Source organism: Cricetulus griseus, chromosome 2 (genome assembly GCF_003668045.3).
Source record: "Cricetulus griseus strain 17A/GY chromosome 2, alternate assembly CriGri-PICRH-1.0, whole genome shotgun sequence".
NCBI classification, from domain to species: Eukaryota; Metazoa; Chordata; class Mammalia; order Rodentia; family Cricetidae; genus Cricetulus; species Cricetulus griseus.
Genome location: NC_048595.1, coordinates 20,001,365 through 20,020,860, shown reverse-complemented (window position 1 = coordinate 20,020,860; position 19,496 = coordinate 20,001,365). Strand labels below are relative to the sequence as shown.

The 19,496-nt window shown below is 49.3% G+C and overlaps 1 protein-coding gene across 1 annotated transcript; it reads right to left on the bottom strand.

Moving 5' to 3' along the window:
- Positions 1–3,519: 3,519 nt before the first annotated feature.
- Tmem222 (transmembrane protein 222) lies at positions 3,520–17,516 on the bottom strand. The gene is made up of 6 exons (XM_027399565.1): positions 17,250–17,516; positions 9,392–9,476; positions 8,158–8,189; positions 5,472–5,568; positions 5,261–5,391; positions 3,520–4,325 (listed from the first exon to the last, which is right to left on the bottom strand). Exons 1-6 carry the CDS (start codon positions 17,441–17,443, stop codon positions 4,238–4,240), a joined length of 627 nt encoding a protein of 208 aa, XP_027255366.1. The 5' UTR covers positions 17,444–17,516; the 3' UTR covers positions 3,520–4,237.
- Positions 17,517–19,496: the final 1,980 nt, after the last annotated feature.

Sequence of the window (19,496 nt, the reverse complement as noted above, 5' to 3'; positions counted from 1 at the left end):
TGCTGCATTGTGCTGAATGGCTGCATTAACAGGATATAGACATGTCTGCAGGCCAGGGGATAGTATAGCATCCGAGCCTAAGTGCCGTGTTGTGCGACGCTACATGTCTTACAGGAGCGAACATGGTATGTGCAGTGACTTTTTGGAAGACAGTGCCGTGTGGGTGTGTGCATGTCTTCCTGTGTGGTTGGCCAGCCCGGGCTGTGTTGTGCTGTGTACTCCAGTGCCCTGGGGACCACCAGATGTGTATGTGCATGAAGGCAGAGGGACATGTGGCAGAACTGAGCCTGGCCTTGTCTTACAGGTTTGCTTGGTCTGGGCTGTGGGCCTCCAAGCCTCAAGCTCTTTCTCTTTCAGAGGCAGATCAAGTGCCTGGTTCCCCCCACCCTGTAGTAACATCATGGGAAAGACCCTTTGATGAAAAATAAAAGTATGCCAATCTGCCTGGCAGGCCAGAGTCATAAACTTGCTCGCACTTCCCCCATCCCAAGCTCCCAAAGTGCCAGAGTATGCTCAGGACACCAGGTGGCAGTGCCTGTCCCTTAGACCACTGGCAAGGGAGGTGTGTTACCTGTAGGGGTCCAGAAGGGAGGACAATTTCGAAGGCAACTCCAGCTCTTCAGGAAGGAGTTTCAGAGCACACAAGAGCAGTGGGGACTAAGGCTGACTGGCCCAGCTGCAGCTGCCCCAGCCCTGAGGAGGTGGAGGAGGAGGAGACACCTCAGCAGGGCCTGGTGCAAAACCGGGCCTGGACTGCAGCTCCTCAGGTGCACTGGTGCGCCCACAGCAGCTGTCAGAGAACCCAGGGCCAGTTTTGCAGGGCCCTGTAGCTGGGCCCAGCTGCATTGTAGATTTACCCTGCAACTAAAGCATGCCTCACCTGCAGGGCTAGCTCAGGGCCTTGGCTGGTCCATCTGTAGAATGGGTAATAGACTCACTCTGCCACAGAGGGCCAAGAGAAGATTGCTTTGAAAGCAAAGTCAGAAACTCTTCTAAAAACTACAGTAATGGGACGATTACAGAGTTGCCACTGGGCAACCTTGGACAGAATCCTGGCTTCAGCACTCACAGATTTAACCCCTCTGAGCAATAATTTTTTTCTATTCAAACTGGAGTGGAACCCAAAGAGAAGCACAAGTACCTGGTACAGCTGGTACACAGGTGCCTGGTACAGCTGGTACACAGGTGCCTGGTACAGCTGGTACACAGGTGCCTGGTACAGATGGCATGTAGTGATGCCAGGTGTCCTCTCTCCAACAGACCAATGTCCATGGCGATTTTAGTACCTCTGAGCACCATGTTCACAACCATTTGTCTCCTCTCAACCCTGGGCCCTTCTATTTGAAGAGCTCTGGATTCCAGTGCCAGTCCAGGAGCCCACACAGTCACTATCAAGTACCACATCCTGATCAGGAGAACCTGTTTTGGGCCTTAGAATATAGGGCTTGGGGACAATGATCTTCTGTAGCTATCCACATTCTGCTCTTAGGCACTAGAGGCCACTGCTATTTTATGTATGTGTACAAATGCTTTGACTACATATATGTATGTAAAACATGAGTGCCTGGTGCACAAGGGAACTAGAAAAAGGTGTCAGACTCTGGAACTGGAGTTATAGATGGTTGTGAGCTACCATGTGGGTGTTTGGGATTCCAAGGCCTCTGCAAGAGCAACAGGTACTTTAAGTGCTGAGATATCTCTTCAACCCCTCCTTTATCTTTTCAGGACAGGGTTTCTCTGTGTAGCCCTGGCTATCCTAGAACTCACTCTGGCCTTGAACTCAGAGATCTGCCTGCCTCTGCCTCCCAAGTGCTGGGATTAAAGCTGTGTGCCACTACCTGGCCTTTAGCCCCCTGAAAAAAAACTTTTTCAAATTCTATGTGCTACCATGGTGTGCATGTGGAGGCCAGAGGACCTTGCAACAGTCCATTCTCTCCTTCTGCCTTTTTGGAGATGGAACTCTTGGCTCTCAGTGCTCTTACTCTCTTGAGCCACACTGCTGGCCTCCAAGCTTACTTGCTTCTAAATGTTTTTGTGTGTAGATGTTTTTGCCTGCATGGATGTTTGTGCATTACATGTGTGCCTGATGCCTGTGGAGACCAGAAGAGGGCACTGGACCCCTTGGACTGGAGTTACAGATGTGAGGTACCATGTAGGAGCTGGAATCTGGTCCTCTGGAAGAGCAACCAACTTTTGCTCTTAATCACAGGATCATTTCTCCAGCCCCACACTTTCTTTTTTTGTATTATTTTTATTTTTGGGTTTTCGAGACAGGGTTTCTCTGTGGCTTTGGAGGCTGTCCTGGAACTAGCTCTTGTAGACCAGGCTGATCCTCTGCCTCTGCCTCCCGAGTGCTGGGATTAAAGGCGTGTGCCACCACCACCTGGCACTATTTTTATTTTTTTGATGGTCGAGAGCCACCATCTTCTGGAAAAACTGCCAGGGCTCTTAACCACTCAGCTACTACTCACCCTGACTTGTTTTTGTCAGTCTTATTTTCAGTTTCTTTTTCCTTAAGTCAGTTAATAATCACTTAGGTTTTCAGTTCTAGAGCATGAACCCTAGATTCTCAGATAACCCATGTATAGGGATGGAGGTAGCTCAGTGAAAACGTGAATTTACACGTGTGCTTTCCACTAGTGTCTCCATGGAAGTGGTCAACTGTACCACCAAGTTTCTCCCACTGATGAAAGTGGCAAACAGCTCAAGGATGCTTCTCTGGTCCTTCTCCCACCTCTCAGCACCCCTGAAAGGCATCCAATCTTGCCAGTTTTCATGGCCAAGTGTCCTTTTTAGGTGGGGCTCTGCTGGCTTTTGGGCCTCTTGCTTCCTCTGAACTTGGACAAGTCATGCGGGTACTCATTTCTTCATCTGCAACATGGACTGATAGCGCCTGCCTTACACAGCTGTCAGGAGGTTACATAATCACGCTCCACTCTGTAACAAGGGCCAGTACAGATGAGCACGAGTGCTGCAGCTGGAACCATGTCTAGGCCATGCTAGACAAGGACTGTCAGTCACTTGTCCTGGAAACAGCCCTTAAGCTGCGCTTTGGTGGATCAGGAGTACATACCTGGTATATGGTGAGGAACAAGAACCCTGGCAGTCATAGAAAGAGGCACCAAGGAGCAAGCTGACATGATTGTGGGGTAGGCATGGGGAGCTCAACATGGCCACCATACACTATGTGGTCGGGGCTGCCATTCCTCTTGGCTTACTCCAACTGTGCATTCCCGGCTGAGGAAGCAGCTCACTCCCAAATCCAATCCTATTGCCAAGTTTTTCCCAATAGGGAAGATGTTCTAGAAGGAAACTTGGAACATGGACCAGGAACAGCTGGGACTTCCCACAGCCTGTGCAGTGGCGGAATTTACAACGAATATTGATCTGCCCCTAAGCTTCAGTGGGGAAGACCCAGACATGTTAGCACTTAGATCTCTTTGTCCCAGGACCCCAGGGATATATGAACTTAAGGAATTGGGGGATGGGGGGGTAGAGGAAGAAAATGACGGACACCACCTGACTTGACACTTTATTTCCTGCCAGGGAGCCCCTTATAAAGGAGCAGGGGGTAAGGCAGGCTGCACAGGGTTCATTGCAGCAACCGGAAGTAGACCCAGCAGATCCATGGTGCCACCAGCTGCTCTGATGGGTTACTCACTTTGTACATAAGGGGTTCTATCACCAGCATGAGGACTCCCTGGGCTGGAAATAAGTGGGGTTCACATTACCTGATTTACAGGGGACCCACTCTGCATGTAAGGCCATTCACCTTGCTAGCCAGGGCCCAGATGAGGGGCAATGGGGTATACACTTCAGAAGAGCCTGGCTAGCCCTTCCAGTCCGTTCTAGGCCAGCAGAGAAGGTTCCAAGTCTCTTGGCTCGCAGTGCTTCTGAGAACACCACACCCAACTTTGGGATGCTACCAGTCAGAAAGCAGCTTCAAATCCAGCTCTGGACACAGCTTTGCCCAGTGGCAGTAGGTGCTCTAAAGGCAGGCCTTCCCAGGACAGCAATAGGGATGCCACAAAGGTGAGGTCACAAGCCCAGGGAGAGGACAAGGAGGCTCTAAGTGGCCTTATCTCATACTCTACTTCAGCACTTCCATCCGGAGCCCTGACCCTACTTCCAACCCAGGAAGACAATTGCCTGAGGGGGTCGGGGGGCAAAAGAACTGGACCAGGGGGGTGGTGGAGACTCCTTAGGGACCTGGTGGGCTTAGACCATCTAAAAGTTTTCACCACAGGTTGAAGATGAGACTGACGGTCAGGATGATACCCAGCAGAAGGACAAAGGGCAGCCAGGTCTTCACAAAGGCTCCAACACTGGCGAAGGAGAGCAACACAGTCAGGCAAGCAGATGGATGGCCCAGAATCCCCCCTTTCCCCACCCTGACAGGGCTTAAGGTCCTAGAAGGCTCCTGGAACTTAGTCTTCAGTTTGGGCAGCCAAGGGACAGGGTCTAGCCTGATGCCTACTGTGGAGGCCTGGAAGGAAGGAACTGTGTGAGTCTCACTGGCACCTACAATCACTCATGACCAGGAGCTCCCACTGAGGGGGGGATCCACAGAGAGAGATGGACAACGGACAGCCAGGGTCACAGGGCTAGGAGTCAGGGCCCAATCCTGTACCTAGTCATGTTCTTTTGGGGGGAAGTCTCTAAAGCCTTCTAGGGGCAAAGAAGCCCCCTGAGAATTTCCCTTCCAGAAGCTCATAATGATAAGCACAATTAAAAACAAAGTTGGGGGGTGGGATGGTTCCTAAGTCTGGGCTCTGCAGTAGAATCCAGGGAACTCACTCACCCTGAATTCTCTCAGTATGATCTGAGATGAATGCCTCACAGGTCATGAGTCTGTGGCTTCATCTGCCTGGTCTAGAAGCTCAACTGTCCGGAAGCTTGCCTCTGACAAAGGACACAGGGTGGGGGTGTGTGGAAGGGGAGACACTATCCAAGAGATCTGTGTGTTCATCTGAACATCTGTAGACTCATAGCTTCTCTAGAAGCCAGAGCCACTACAGGGACAGCTGTAGCCCAGAAGCAGGTACCCAGGACCTCGCAGTGAGCAAGTGACAAGTCAGCTGTAAACCCATGTGGAGTAGGACTTTGGTATAGCCATCTTGCTCTCCATCAGGAACTCGGTCGCTCTAGATTAGAACCTCCCTGGAGAGTGAAGGACTTCAATGACAACTTTTCTAGGATCCTTGGGAAAGTGGTCTGGTGGGGTGGGGGTGGCGGGCTTGCAGATGGGAAGACAGCTCACCTGACATACTTCCCATAAATCAGGCAAAAGAAGCAGAGTGTCACCATGTTCCAGTTGGTGCTATTGTTGTATCGCATCAGGTTCAGGGCCAATGCCACGTGTGAGTGGCAGTTGTCACAGCAGAGATTGTGCTGGAGATACAAAAGCAGCTGGGTCAGATTGGGCTGGAGGAGGTAGAGGGGAGTTTTCCACCCCTCAAGTTCCCACCTACCATTCGGTGCTTGTATTCTTCAGAGGCATCGTGCACAGCTGTGTCCCATGCGTTGGGCCCACTAGCATATACCTGCGCAGGGTCCAATTTCCAGAACCTGAAGAGAAAAGGGAAGCTCTGGGCACTGGCTCAGTCCCTTTGTAGCCTTCCAGCTTTATGAATGTTCTCTGCGTGGGGTGCCCAAGGCTGTGGGGCGACCAGGTAGTGCCAGGTCTAGTGTGATGCAGCTATTTCCTCCCAATTGAAACATTCTCTTCTGCAGGGAAGAGGGAAACCCCTGAGACTTGGGAAAGAAAACTCAAAGGGCTCAGCAAACTCCTGCAAGAGAGTCTCAAGGCCCTTCCCCAAGGCTTTTCAAGTTATAGCAATTGGTGTGGGGAAGAGACTGAGTTTCCCAGGTGCCAGCATGACATGCGGGAAAATGCAGGAACAGCTTCACGAGCTGAGCCCACAATGTTAACTTTCCTGGGAGTCAACTGCCTTTGGGACACTCACACTCCTATAAGTGACCCCAGTAAATTCAGGCTTATGAAGCTCCATTTGGGTGCAATCACGTGTCCAATCTGTACACAAGTCTGTTTGCATCGCCCCAGGAAGTGAGACAATTGTGACCAGGAAAGACCATCAGTGCCACAAAGGCTCCTGGGAAGATTCAGACTAATCCAGAGTGATTATGTGGTCTCAATGTTTGAGACCCTATTTTTTTTTTTTTTTTTTCTTTTTTGGTTTTTTGAGACAGGGTTTCACTGTGTAATCCTAGCTGTCCTGGAACTCACACTCTAGACCAGGTTGGCCTTGAACTCACAGAGATCTGCCCGTCTTTGCTGGGATCTAAAGGAATTTTTCACCCCTGCCACTAATGAGGACTGTTCCCTATTCTTTGTTTTTTTTTTTTGTTTGTTTGTTTGTTAGAGATAGGGTTTCTCTGTGGCTTTGGAGGCTGTCCTGGAACTAGCTCTTGTAGACCAGGCTGGTCTCGAACTCACAGAGATCCGTCTGCCTCTGCCTCCTGAGTGCTGGGATTAAAGGAATGGGCTACCACCGCCCTGCCTCTGTTCCCTATTCTTAAATTGAAATCCTAACCCCCAGGAACTCCCTTATGGGTGGGGTCAGTGACCTTAAAAAAACAGGCCTGAGGGGCTGGAGAGATGGCTCAGTGGTTAAGAGCACTGGCTGCTATTCCAGAGGACCTGGGTTCAATTCCCAGCACCTACATGGCAGCTCACAACTGTCTGTAACTCCAAGATCGGACATGCCTCAGATGTACATGCAGGCAAAACACCAATGCAAATAAAATAAATAAAAACAAATTTAAAAAAGAAAGATTACACTGGTACATCTTAAAAAACAAAAACACGGGCCTGAGAGACCCCTCCACTCCTTTCATCACATGTGGGAACAAGAAGGCACTGTGGTCCCGAGAGGCATGGAGTGTACCAGCACCCTGTTCTTGGCCTTCCTACTCTCCAATGCTGAGACATTTTTGTTGTCGACCAGCCACCCACTCAACAGCATTTTGTCATGGCAACCTAAATGGATGAAGACAGAGGGAACACCTGAGTCTAGGCTGACAGAAGAGGGGTTAGGTCAGCACCGGGGGCTGTGGGAACAGCTTGAGTAAGGTGGGAAGCTTCAACTGTTCAGTGTGTCCCAGAAATAAGTGACTGAGCAATCCCGGAGGACTCGGGAGAAAACAAGGTGTTGGGGAACGAAGTGACAGCTGAGGCAGGACACGCAGATGTCACACTGAGGTGGTTAACCCAGCAGCAGCATTCTCCCCAACTCAGCTGCTAGAGTGGGAAAACAGCTGGCAGAGCTGAAGCCCCTAACACCAGGCAGGTCAGTCAGCTGGCTTCTGGGAGCAGCAGAGGGCCCCAGAGGCAGGGACAGGGATGGGGGACGATAACGGAGGGGAGACAGTGGCGGGAGATCAGCAGTGGACATGGAGGTAAAAATCGCTGTGGCTGAGTGTGGGGCTCAGGGGCTCCTGCTCAGAGCAGGCTGTCCTTAATAACGTCTTTGAAAATACAAAAATTAAACAACTCAAACACTGAAAAACAGCCCAAAGAAACCCCCTAGACCACATCTCTACCTGCCTGAGGAAGCCACAGCAGGGAGCTCTGCTCCAAGCCACCTTGTCCAGCAGCTTCCTGTGTAGCTTTGGGCCACAGGATACCTGATGTAGTTCTGAGGCATTGTCACCAAGCCAAGAGTCACAGGAACCACCCAGGGCTGAAGAATAAAGACAAGCCTGCAATGAAACCTGCTTTTGCTCTCAAAGGGCCTGAGCGCGCTTTCACATCCTTCAAACAAAACTGCAGGGGAGCCCCAAGCAGCCTTCTATTCCTTAACAGCCTGCTTGTTCCCCAGGGTGAAGGACTCCAGGCTACACAGGAAGACAGACTTGGCTGTGAGAGCTAGGTTTGATGCTCCCTAACTGTGTGACCTTGCCCGAGTCCCATCCCTTTCTGTTCTCCTGTGCCGTGGAGTTGAAAACACAACCTCTCAGATCTGAGGAAGACGCGGTCAGTCTACAGGATGAGGCCTAGATAGGGACTGGTACACTAGGTACAGGGCACTGTGTCCTCATGGGCTCTAACTGTCCTCAGGGTGCTGGCTCCTGCTGGCCTGTTGCTCTGAGCAGGAGGAACCTGGCCGAGGACTAGGCACAGGACTGTTCACTTACTTGGCAGGCTTTCCAAAGGCCATGTTGTCTTCCTGTTGAGAGACCAGAGCACAAGTCAGTGTGGAATCTACATCCAGTCTCATGACAACCCTGGGTCAGTGGCTCCAGTGCAGTGACTTAGAAGGGGACAGCAGAGCTGCAGCACGGCATGGCATGGCATCTCTGTGGAAGGGAGGCATTGCAAGGCCCAGGGGCTTCTCTGGCCCTCTCCCGATGTCCTCAGGGCAGCCTTGACCTTTCACCATGGACCAGAGCTTCCCTTCATGCCTAGCGTCAGCCCCGACCTCTCAATGCAACAGTGACAGCTCACATGAAACCTGGGGCGGGAGGGAGGCTGCCGGACCCACAGAACTCTTATGAGGGAGACTGTGGGGAGTCACACACACCCCAGAAATCTGATTACATATATTGAGACAGGGTCTCTCAATGTAGCCCTGTCTGTCCTGGAACACTATGGAGACCAGGCTGGTCTTGATCTCTCTGCCTCCTGAGTACTGGAATTAATGGCATGTGATACTACGCCTGGTCTTGTTTTATTTTTTCAACTCTATAACCAAAACTAACCTGGAACTCACTATGTAGCCCAGGCTGACCTCCAACTCTGGGCAATCCTTCTGCCTGAGTTTCAATGCTGGGATTAGAGAGGCATGACCCACAATCTTAGCTAGGGAAAGTATGAAGTTCACAACAATAGGCCTTGTCCTGTCAGGATGGCTGTAAGAACCATTGATTCAAACAGGCTATGCTATCACACCCCTTTGTTCCAGCTTTAGCTACCTGAAAATAGGCAAATGCCATTGCTCATCTGCAAAGAGCCCACTGGACTAGTGCAGGTCCATCCCCCGGATGCAGATTTGAGAACACGGCTGGGTCAGTCTGAAAGCCCCACCCTGGGGACCATGTGAGCCTCCCTTGTGCCCCAACCATGGCTCCCACCTTCTGAAGGTCCAGAGATGTGGTTCCTGGATGGTCTGACTCCACTCTTGCCTCTAACCCCTACCCATGTCTTGGTACCCAGGGATGGGGGCAGAGGGCTGAGCCAGTTACTTAAGATTCCTCTGGCCACACTGCCCTCCTGGCCTGTCCTGGAGGCAAGAGAAGGAAAGGGGTCAAACACTGGTGAGGGGCAGAAGGCTATGGACAGGGTTGAGAGTTACCTGCAACTTCCTGGGCCAGGCCAGCCTTTCTATGGGAGCCTGGAGACTCTCCAGGGCAGGGCAAAATGGAGACTCACCGAAACAAAGTAAGGGCCAGCGAAGTCCCGAATGACTCCGGTGGATGTGCAGATGCCCATGTGGCCAATGATGGGGAAAAACCACCTGTAAGAAAGCAGACCAGGGTAAAGGACAGGGCTGGGTCAGGCAGCCAGGTTAGGGAGGTCCAGAGGATGGGGGAAGCACCTAAGAAAAGCAACTATGACGTGGAGGCACACTGGGATACCCTGCAACCCCGCCAGAAGGGCTATCACTGATAAAGGACACAAACACCAAGCACAGCAAAGGATGCAGAACAGCCAGATTGGGGACTCTGTGGGGGAGATAAAAACACTTCTTTCATGGGAAACTGTCCAGCCCCGTAAGCTACTCCTCAGCAGTTCTGAGAATGTCACAGAAGGAAACGAGCCTCGTGTCCACAAAAACTATGTACAAAAACATACAAGGTACCCCGAGAACTTGCTCAGTATAAACAAGGCCCTGGGTTTGAACCCCAGAACTGTAAAAAACAAAAATCCTCAATGAACTGTTCAGAAAAGTGTGTACCTTTTACTGAGGCTGGAGAGATGGCTCAGACGTTAAGAGCACTGACTGCTCTTCCAGAGATCCTGAGTTCAATTCCCAGCAACCACATGGTGGCTCACAGCCATCCCTTATGAGATCTGGTGCCCTCTTCTGGTGTGCAGATATACATGGAAGCAGAATGTTGTATATATAATAAATAAATAAAATCTTAAACACACACACACAGACACACACAGACACACACAGACACAGACACACACACACAGACACACACACACACACACACACACACACACAAAGCCGTGCGTTGGTGGTGCACGACTTTAATCCTAGCACTCGGGAGGCAGAGGCAGGCAGATCTCTGTGAGTTTGAGGCCAGTCTGGTCTCCAGAGCAAGTGCCAGGATAGGCTCCAAAGCTACAGAGAAACCAAACACACGCGCGCGCGAGCACACACACACACACACACACACACACACACACACACACACACACACACACACACACGTCTGACAGAAAAATAAATAAAAGCAGCATAGCCTTGCATTAGTTGTAGGTAACAATGAAAAACACATTTCTGCTATATACGACATAGACTCTCAAGAGTGTAGGCCTGAAAGAAAGACTGACCCAAGCATAAAACATAGAACCATGTGGTGTTCCAGAGAAGAGAAAACAAATCTGCCACGATTGCCCTGGGCCTGGCAAGATGTGGCTCAGCTTTGAGGGTGCCCGCCACTAAGCCTAGTGACCCGAGTTTGACTCCTGGGACTCACATGGTAGAAGGGGAAAACCACTCCACAAAGCTGTCCTCTGACCTCACGTGTACTGTGACACACGCACTCCTGTACACACACACACACATTAACAATGAAAAAATTTCAATTGTTATTTTAAATTATGTGCATCTCTCTGCATGTAGGTATGAATGGGATTGGATTCCACTGAAGCTGGCCTTACAGGGGTTATCAGCCACCTGACACGGGGCTGGAAAGTACACTTGGATTCTTTGGAACAGTAACTGCTGAACCATCTCTCCAGCCCATAAATTGAAGAGGGAGGGAGAGAGGGAAGGAGGGAGGGAGAGAGGGAGGGAGAGAGGGAGGGAGGGAGGAAATGGATTCAAATTGTAAAAGGAAAGGGATTTCTTTTTCTCCAAGATTAATTTTTAATCATGTATATGTGTGGTGGTATGGGACGTGAGTACAGGTAGGTGCCCTTGGAGGCCACAAGAGGGCATCTGATACCCTGCAGCTGGAGTTACGAGCAGTTGTGAGCCACAGGATGTGAGCACTGGAAACTGAATTCAGGTCCTCTGTAAGAGCAGTACCCCTGGGGCTGGAGAGATGGTTCAGAGGTTAAGAGCACTGGCAGTCCTTCCAGAGGTCCTGAGTTCAACTCCCAGCAACCACATGGTGACTCACAACCATCTGTAAATGAGATCTGGTGCCCTCTTCTGGCCAGCAGGCATATATGGAGGCAGAATGTTGTACACACAATAAATAAATAAATCTTAAAAAAAAAAAAAAGAACAGTACCCAGGTTCAATTCCCAGCACCCACATGGCAGCTCACAACTGTCTGTAACTCTAGTTCCAGCGGATCTGACACCTTCACACCAATGTACATAAAATACATTTAAATAAATTGATACCCTTTACACACCAGCAGCCACAGAGCCCCAGACCTATCTCCCCCTTTACTTCATCACACCCATGCACTAGAAACAATTTTGCATACTTACTCATCAGCTGCCTGTTTCCCCTCACTGAACACTTATGCTCCATGATTTTGTCTCATCTATCATTGCAGCTTCTAAGGCGTGCCCGACATGGCACACAGCTCCTAACTCCCCATGTATCTGTCGGTGGAACACTGACTCTCATGTACTCTCTGATTTACATGAGAGTAGAGCAGTGTAGCTGGACACAAGGAGTAATTCCAACATTCTATAGCACAGCAAGGTAACTATAATTGACACCTAACTGTAGATTTCAAAAGAGTAGGAGAGAGCATTCTGAATCTTCCCAACACAGAGAAACGAGAGCAAGTAATGGATACACCATTTATGCTGATCTGCTCATCATTCTGTGTGTATATGGTGTACACGCATGTGCCCTGGTGTATGCATTTGTATGGTGCATGCATGTGTGTGTGGTATATGTGTATGTGTGTGTGTGTATGTGTGTCTTGTATGTGAGTGCATATGGTATATGTATGTGTATGGTAGATATGTGTACAATATGGTGTGTGTGTGTGTGTGTGTGTGTGTGTGTGTGTGTATAGTGTATATGTGTGCATATGGTATGTGTATGATGTGTTCCCTGGTGTATGTGTGGAAGTCAGAGGACAACCTTGGGTGCTGCATTGCCTTTTGCCCTGTGACAGGATCTCTCTGCTGTGTATTCCAGGCTAACTGCCCGTGAATGTCTGGGGATTTCCTGTCTCTGCCATCTCACCTTAGGGGCCCTGGAACTACAAGATTCCTACTTTCTTTCTTCTCTTTTTTTTGGGGGGGCGGAATTCAAGACAGGGTTTCTCTGTGGCTTTGGAGCCTGTCCTGAGCTCACTCTAGACCACACTGGCCTCGAAGTCACAAAGATCTGCCTACCTCTGCCCCCTGAGCTCTGGGATTAAAGGTGTGGGCCACCACCGCCCAGCAGGTTCCTATTTTCTTTCTTTTTTTTTTTAAGATTTTATTTATTTATTATGTATACAACATTCTGCCTCCATGTATATCTGCACACCCATTTAAAAAATATATATTGGAGCCAGGCAGTGGTAGTGCACACCTTTAATCCTAGCACTCAGGAGGCAGAGGCAGGCAAATCTCTGTTCAAGGACAGCCTGGTCTGTAGATGGAGTTCCAGGACAGCCAGGGTTACATAGTTAAACCGTGTCTTGAAAAACAAAGAAATAAAAATACATACTGGAATGTCACACTGTACCCTGTATTACATATGATTATTCTATGTAACAATTAGAAAAAAAGAATGAAGTCAGCACTTGGGAGGAAGAGGCAGGTGGATCTCTGTGAGTTCAAGGCCAACCTGGTCTACAGAGCGAGTTTCAGGGCAGGCAGGATTACAGAGAGACTCTGACTCAAAAGAAAAAAAAAAAAAATAAGAGTGAAGTCAGGTTCTGATTTAAGTTTTGAGCAGGCTATTCATTCCCAGCTTCCTGCAGAGTAATAGCACTTGGCTGAGAGGCCACTGCTTGCAATCAAAGTAAAACGCTACACACACACACACACACACACACACACACACACACACACACACTCTCTCTCTCTCTCTCTCTCTCTCTCTCTCTCACTCACTAACACACACAATATTACTCTGAGGCAATCAGTAAATACCTGCTACCTGACTGAAAGAGTAAGCAGCTGTAGATCCAAGGGCGGAAATCAAGAACTGTGGGAAAGAGCTCCCCTGGCTTCTCAGAACCCAATCCCAGGCTCTTCCTGGGCCAGATTCCTTTCAAGTGGCAGGGAACATGGCTTTGAGGAATACTCCTCCATGTCACGACTGTGCTGATGGCCGACAGACTGGGAATGAAGGTTAGAGAGACAACACTAAAACTCTGTTCCCAACAAAACCCCAGGGAAGCAACTCTCAAGGCAGCTTGTCAGCTCCCCAAACACAAAGCTCCAGAGCTCAGTTAACTGCTGTCTCCTCTAGACCTAGGACAAAAGTGGTCCTCGGTAAAGGGTTAGTGAATGAGTTAGTTGCTCATCCTGGAGTTTCCCTTCTTTACCCCTCATCTACTTACGAGTGATCGCAACAGTATCTGCTTTCACAATTGAAGTAGGCCTGGATGACAGGGAACATGAAATTAGCAGCAGCTCCCGTTACCACCTCAGAAGAGGCGACAGGTCTTGGAATCAGTGTCTCCCCTGATCTCCCTCTCACTACAAAGCCATCTGTACCTGTCCCCTCTGCTGAAGGAAGTCCTCCAATGGGAGCCCCGAGTCTTAGGAGCAACTGCACACATGTCTGAAAGAATTGAGATGTAAGCTGCTTCCAGCCCAGACAGTGGGGAACTGCATGTCTCCTCCTCAAGTTGCTACCACTTCTCTGCAGAGGACCATTCTGCAAATAGTTTTAAAAATAAGGAGCTTGCAGGACAGTGTAGCGCATGCCTTTAATCCCAACACTTGGGAGGCAGAGGCAGGCGGATCTCAGAGAGTTAGAGGCCAGCCTGGTCTAAAGAGCGAGTGCCAGGACAGATAGGGCTGTTGCACAGAGAAACCCTGTCTTCAAAAACAAAAACAAACAAACCAAAAACCAAAAAACAACAAGAACACAAAAAAGGAGCTGACCTGACTAGATGGTTCAGTGTGTTAGTGTGTAAAGGTACCTGCACCAAGTCCTATCACCTGTGCTTGATTCCTAGGACTCACGTGGCAGAAGAACTCCTGTAAGCTGTCCTCTGTAAGCTGCCCTGACCTCCACAGGCAGGCACAGGCACAGGCACAGGCACAGGCACAGGCACAGGCACAGGCACAGGCACAGGCACAGGCACAGGCACAGGCACACGCACACGCACACACACACACACACAGAGTGCGGGAGTGGTTTCAAGACAGAGTTTCACTGTGTAGCTTTGGAGCCTGTTCTGTAAACCAGGCTGGCCTAGAACTCAAGAGATTCACCTGCCTCTGCCTCCGGAATGCTGTGATTGAAGGCTCCTGCCACCACCACCTGGCAGAAATAATAATTCCTTTAAAAGAAGAAATGAAGAGAAGGCCAACATGGCTAGCATGATGAGTTTCACAGGAACAACGCATCTCCTGCATACCTACCCCTTTCACACTAACAGTCGTTTTCTTCACAGCCCTACTCCACACCTGGAGTTCTCCCATTGGTTACTTATTTACTCTCTACTCCTGCCACCAACTCAAGAGCAAGCAGCACACTTGCTTACTTGCCAGCGGATGGCTATGTACCATACATCTAGGCCTTACTACCTACGACTACAGAGGCACAAGGAGTCCATCACTTAGCAAATGTGTTAGAGGAACATGTAACAAATTAACAAGCATATACGTTGTTTTTCTTTTTAGTTATGTTTTTAGTTATGTTTAGTTATGTTTCTTTTTAGTTATGTTTAGTTAGTCTGTTTAGTTATGTTTAGTTATGTTTAGTTTAGTTTTAGTTATGTGATACAGGGGCTCACTCTGGAACCCTAGGTTGGCCTGAGCCTTGCTCTATAACCTAGGATGGCTTCAATACCCTCAGGGACCCTCCTACCTTAATCTCTTGGAGTGCTCTCAGGTCAGAGGTGTGAGCCACAGTGCCTGAACTCGGACTTTGATTTTTTTCTTTTTGGTTTTTTGAGACAGGGTTTCTCTGTGTAGCTTTGTAGACCAGGCTGGCCTCAAACTCAGAAATCCATCTGCCTCTGCCTCTGCCTCTGCCTCCTGAGTGCTGGGATTAAAGATGTGCGCCACCACCATCCGGCTGCCTGATTTTGTTTTCTTTTATGGTTTAGTTTTAGTTATATAAACATTTTGCCCGCATAGATGTATGTGCACCACTTGTTTGCCTGGTGCCCATCAGATCCCCTGGAACTGGTGTTACAGGTAGCTGAGTACCTGTAACCATGTGGGTGCTGGGAATTGAACCCTGGTTTGCAGGAGCAACAAGTGCTCTTAACCACTGAGCCATTGATTTAGCCCCACTCCCACCTGTTTTAGCTCTGCCTCCTGAGTGCTAGGATTACAGGTGTGTGTCACTATGCCCAGTCCCCACCTTATTTTTTGAGACAGCATGTCTCAATGGCATGACAAGACTAGTTGGCCAGCAAGCCTCAGAGAGACTTATATCCACTGCCTCAGCTCTGAGACTACAGACTGATTATACCGTTGCATCTAGTTTTTCACATGGGTGATAGGAATCCAAAGCAAGCACTTTACTGATTGAGTCATGTTACCAAGTAGTTTAACATAAGACAAAAATTAGGGTTATTAGCTGGATGGGTTGGTATATACCTATAGTCCCAGAACTCAGAAGCCTGAGGCAGGGAGATTTATCATTTATTACACAAGTAGCAATTAATATTCTAGGATCAACTCCAGAATATTTGTTACTTCAAATATGGATGTATATAGAATATATACGGGGTGCTTTGTATTCTCAAATAGCCCCAGAGAAAGGAAATTCTCACTGGGGTGTCAGCAGTAAGAGCTGCAGCCTCCGGATATCACACTACATAGCCTAAGTTTTTCCCTTTGGTATAGAACTTTAATCAGTTATCTGCACTTGTTGCAAGTCATGTCCCCCCTGAGACTTCAGTTTTCCAGGACAGTTTGCAACAAGTCATGTTCAGGGGAGAGACATTAAGCACCTGCTTTTCTCAAAATCCTACCGCCTTCATGGCTCTGAGAGATACGCATGCCTGGCAGATGACTGGTTTTGATAGAGGAAAAAAATGTATCCCCCCAGCCAGGCGGTGGTGGCCCCCACTCGGGAGGCAGAGGCAGGCGGATCTCTGTGAGTTTGAGACCAGCCTGGTATATAAGAGCTAGTTCCAGGACAGCCTCCACAGCCACAGAGAAACCCTGTTTCTAAAAACCAAAAACAAAATAGAACAACAACAAAAATATGTATCCCCTCAGGTGAGGTGTGCTATGACACAGCTGAGTGACAAGTTACAGTAAACTTTTAGAGTTCTGAATGTCTTCTTGCTGGGGTAGTAAACAGACCAAGACAAAGCTACAAGAAACTCAGCTTCACCACGGAGGAAGAGGATCCCTACTTTAGGAAAAAAAAGGGGGGTGGGTGGGAATGAAAGAGCTTGCAAACTGCCCGGGCTGTTAGAACTAGATTGGAAGGCAGTAAGTTGCACCTATGTACCCGCTTCTCTTCTTTCGCTGGGAGGCAGACACCTAGGTACTTGACTGTTCTGCAACTCAGAAGATGGGGGGTGGGGGGGCAAATGTTGACATGGACCTCCCAGTGCTGACACTGCATGAGCAAGCGTGACCTCAATCAAATTCACTTTTGCATCTAGCAGACGACCAGTAAGCAAGCATTCATTTGCTCAATGATTAAAAAATAATAATAATAACGGTGACTGAACATCCCTCTTCAGTCACTGGTTAAAGGACTTTTCTGAACACCTGCCTTCTAGTTACCTGGCCTACAGTCGTCGTCCTCCCCGTGAGACTGGGGTAAGCATGATCGGAAGCACGCATCGAGCGGGGAAGCGCACCGCACAGGTGGCGGGGTTCTAGGGACGGGGCGCCAGCCTGGCCGGGGTCAGGACTGCCCCTTCTGAGGAAAAAGCTACAACGACACACCGGAGGACTCCCGGGCCCTCCCCGCTTTCGCGCGACTCCGGAACAGACTCACGTGAGCACCGGGATGGGCGTCCACACCACGCAGTAGGGGAAGCGGCTCCGCTCCACGTCCATGGCGACGCCACCGGACCCGTGGTATTGCTTCATGTCCGTCTCGGCCGCCGTCGGCGCTTCTACTTCCGCCATCCGAGGAGGGGGCGGCGGCGGCTGCGACAGGAGCGGAGAACTCCCTTCCGCTTCCGCCATGCTGCGCGCGGCCCGCTCGGACAGGCCCCGCTCGGGAAGGCCTGGCTGCGGCGCCGCTCGCCCCTGTATCGTCACTTCCGGGAGGTTAGGGGTCCGCCTGGTTGGTCTTCCCTCCAGGAACTGACTGAAGTCTCGTCCTTTTGTGCCCGGTCCGCCTCGCCTCTTCCGCGCTCCTGTAGCTGAGCGTCTCCGCGGTCCTCAGGCAGCTCTCAGTCTAGCCCTAGAAAGACCCACAGCCAATCGCGCTTCGGATCGCCGGCACGTGGTGCAGGCAGTATCTTCGGAGCGCTTCTTAGGTGCCAAGCGCTTGACATCCATTGTTACTACTTCCCACAAAATAATTAGACATACAAATTTAGTTGCTTTCCTCGGGTTATAAATGGGAGACTGAGTCCTGACGAGGTGAGGGGCCGCGATTCAAACTCAAGCCTTTAGATTTCCTCTGTCCTTTTTATTCTGTGCCACGAGTTACGATAGTGTAAAGGAAGGTCAGACTAAAATCTTGGTGTGTGTATGTGATAGAGACGCACGCAGTGCAGTGAGCAAGGCAGCAAGACGACACTGATGCTTGCCTCAGGCCTGGGGAGGGCAGGGATGCAGAGATGTAAAGACAGGAAAGCGGGAGGGTCACTGTGTGCCGGAGACAGCATGTCATCCTGGCTTGAGAAATAGTCACAGGATTTGGGCAGATAGATAGAACCTCTTTATTGATGTTTTGGGTACGGAGTTTTTGTTTAGAAACTGGGTCTCACTAGGTAGCACTAGCTGTCTTAGAATTCACTATGTAGACCAGGCTGTCCTCAAACGCATAGAGATCTGCCTGCCTCTTTGTCCTGCGTGCTGGGATTAAAGGGGTGTGTCACTATGCCAGGTCCTTTTATGTTCAGTAGGAAAACTGAGACCCTCAGCAGTTAGCAATTGTCTAAATTCATACCTGAGAACTCAGAGCAGCCAAGTTTCAGTCTTGGAATCTTTTGGCTTTTGGTGGGATGCCCAGAGAGACAAAGAAGTAGAAAGTGATGCAGTGTGAAGTGAGGATTGGAAGACGAGAAGGGAACCAGGCTACAGGAAGGAATAAGAAAAAACCAGGCAGACAGATTGCCTCAACAGGCTGAGACTGCTTTATTGGAACAGTGGGGTTGGAGGACGTGTGTGTGTGTGTGTGTGTGTGTGTGTGTGTGTGTGTGTGTGTGTGTAGCTACCAGGTACATACCAGGAAGTTCTGTGGTTTGTTTAGGCCCAGAGTGAGTGACTTGTTTTCCATATCCAGGCATATTGTTTCTGCAGGTGGAGCAGACCAGACAGGTTAGGGCTCAGCAACTCTTTCTGGCCAGGGACTATAGCCTAGTACAGTCAGACTCGATTCCTCATGACCTGAAGCTATGGACATGAGCACTAAGGAGGAAGAAAGCTATGCTCTGAGTTGATCTTTTTTTTTAAAGATTATTTATTGATTTATTTATTATGTATACAACATTCTGCTTCCATGTATATCTGCACACCCGAAGAGGGCACCAGATCTCATAACCGATGGTTGTGAGCCACCATGTGGTTGCTGGGAATTGAACTCAGGACCTCTGGAAGAACAGCTAGTGCTCTTAACCTCTGAGCCATCTCTCCAGCCCAAGATGATCTTCTTAAATCACTCTTCTTTAATGGAGACCTATGGAAGGCTTGCTGCCCTGATTCTTAAATGCATTTTTTAAAAAATTATCTGTGCCGTGGAAAATCCAATTGTCTTTGCCTGCACTAGCTAGCACAATTCCTACTGCAGAGCAGATGTTCCCATAACTGTGCACATCCCTACTGAATGTACACTCAACATTCCTTGATTTAGATATCATTTAAAGATCTCACTGGGCTGGGTGGTTTAATCCTTGAATCCCAGCACTCCAGAGTGGAGGCAGGTGGATCTCTGCTAGTTTGGCCAGCCTGGTCTACAAAGAAATCCTGTCTCAAAAAACAAACAAACAAACAAATGAACAACAACAACAAAAAACCTCACTGGTATCTAATTCTAATCCACTCAAAACATTTGAGCACACTTGTACAT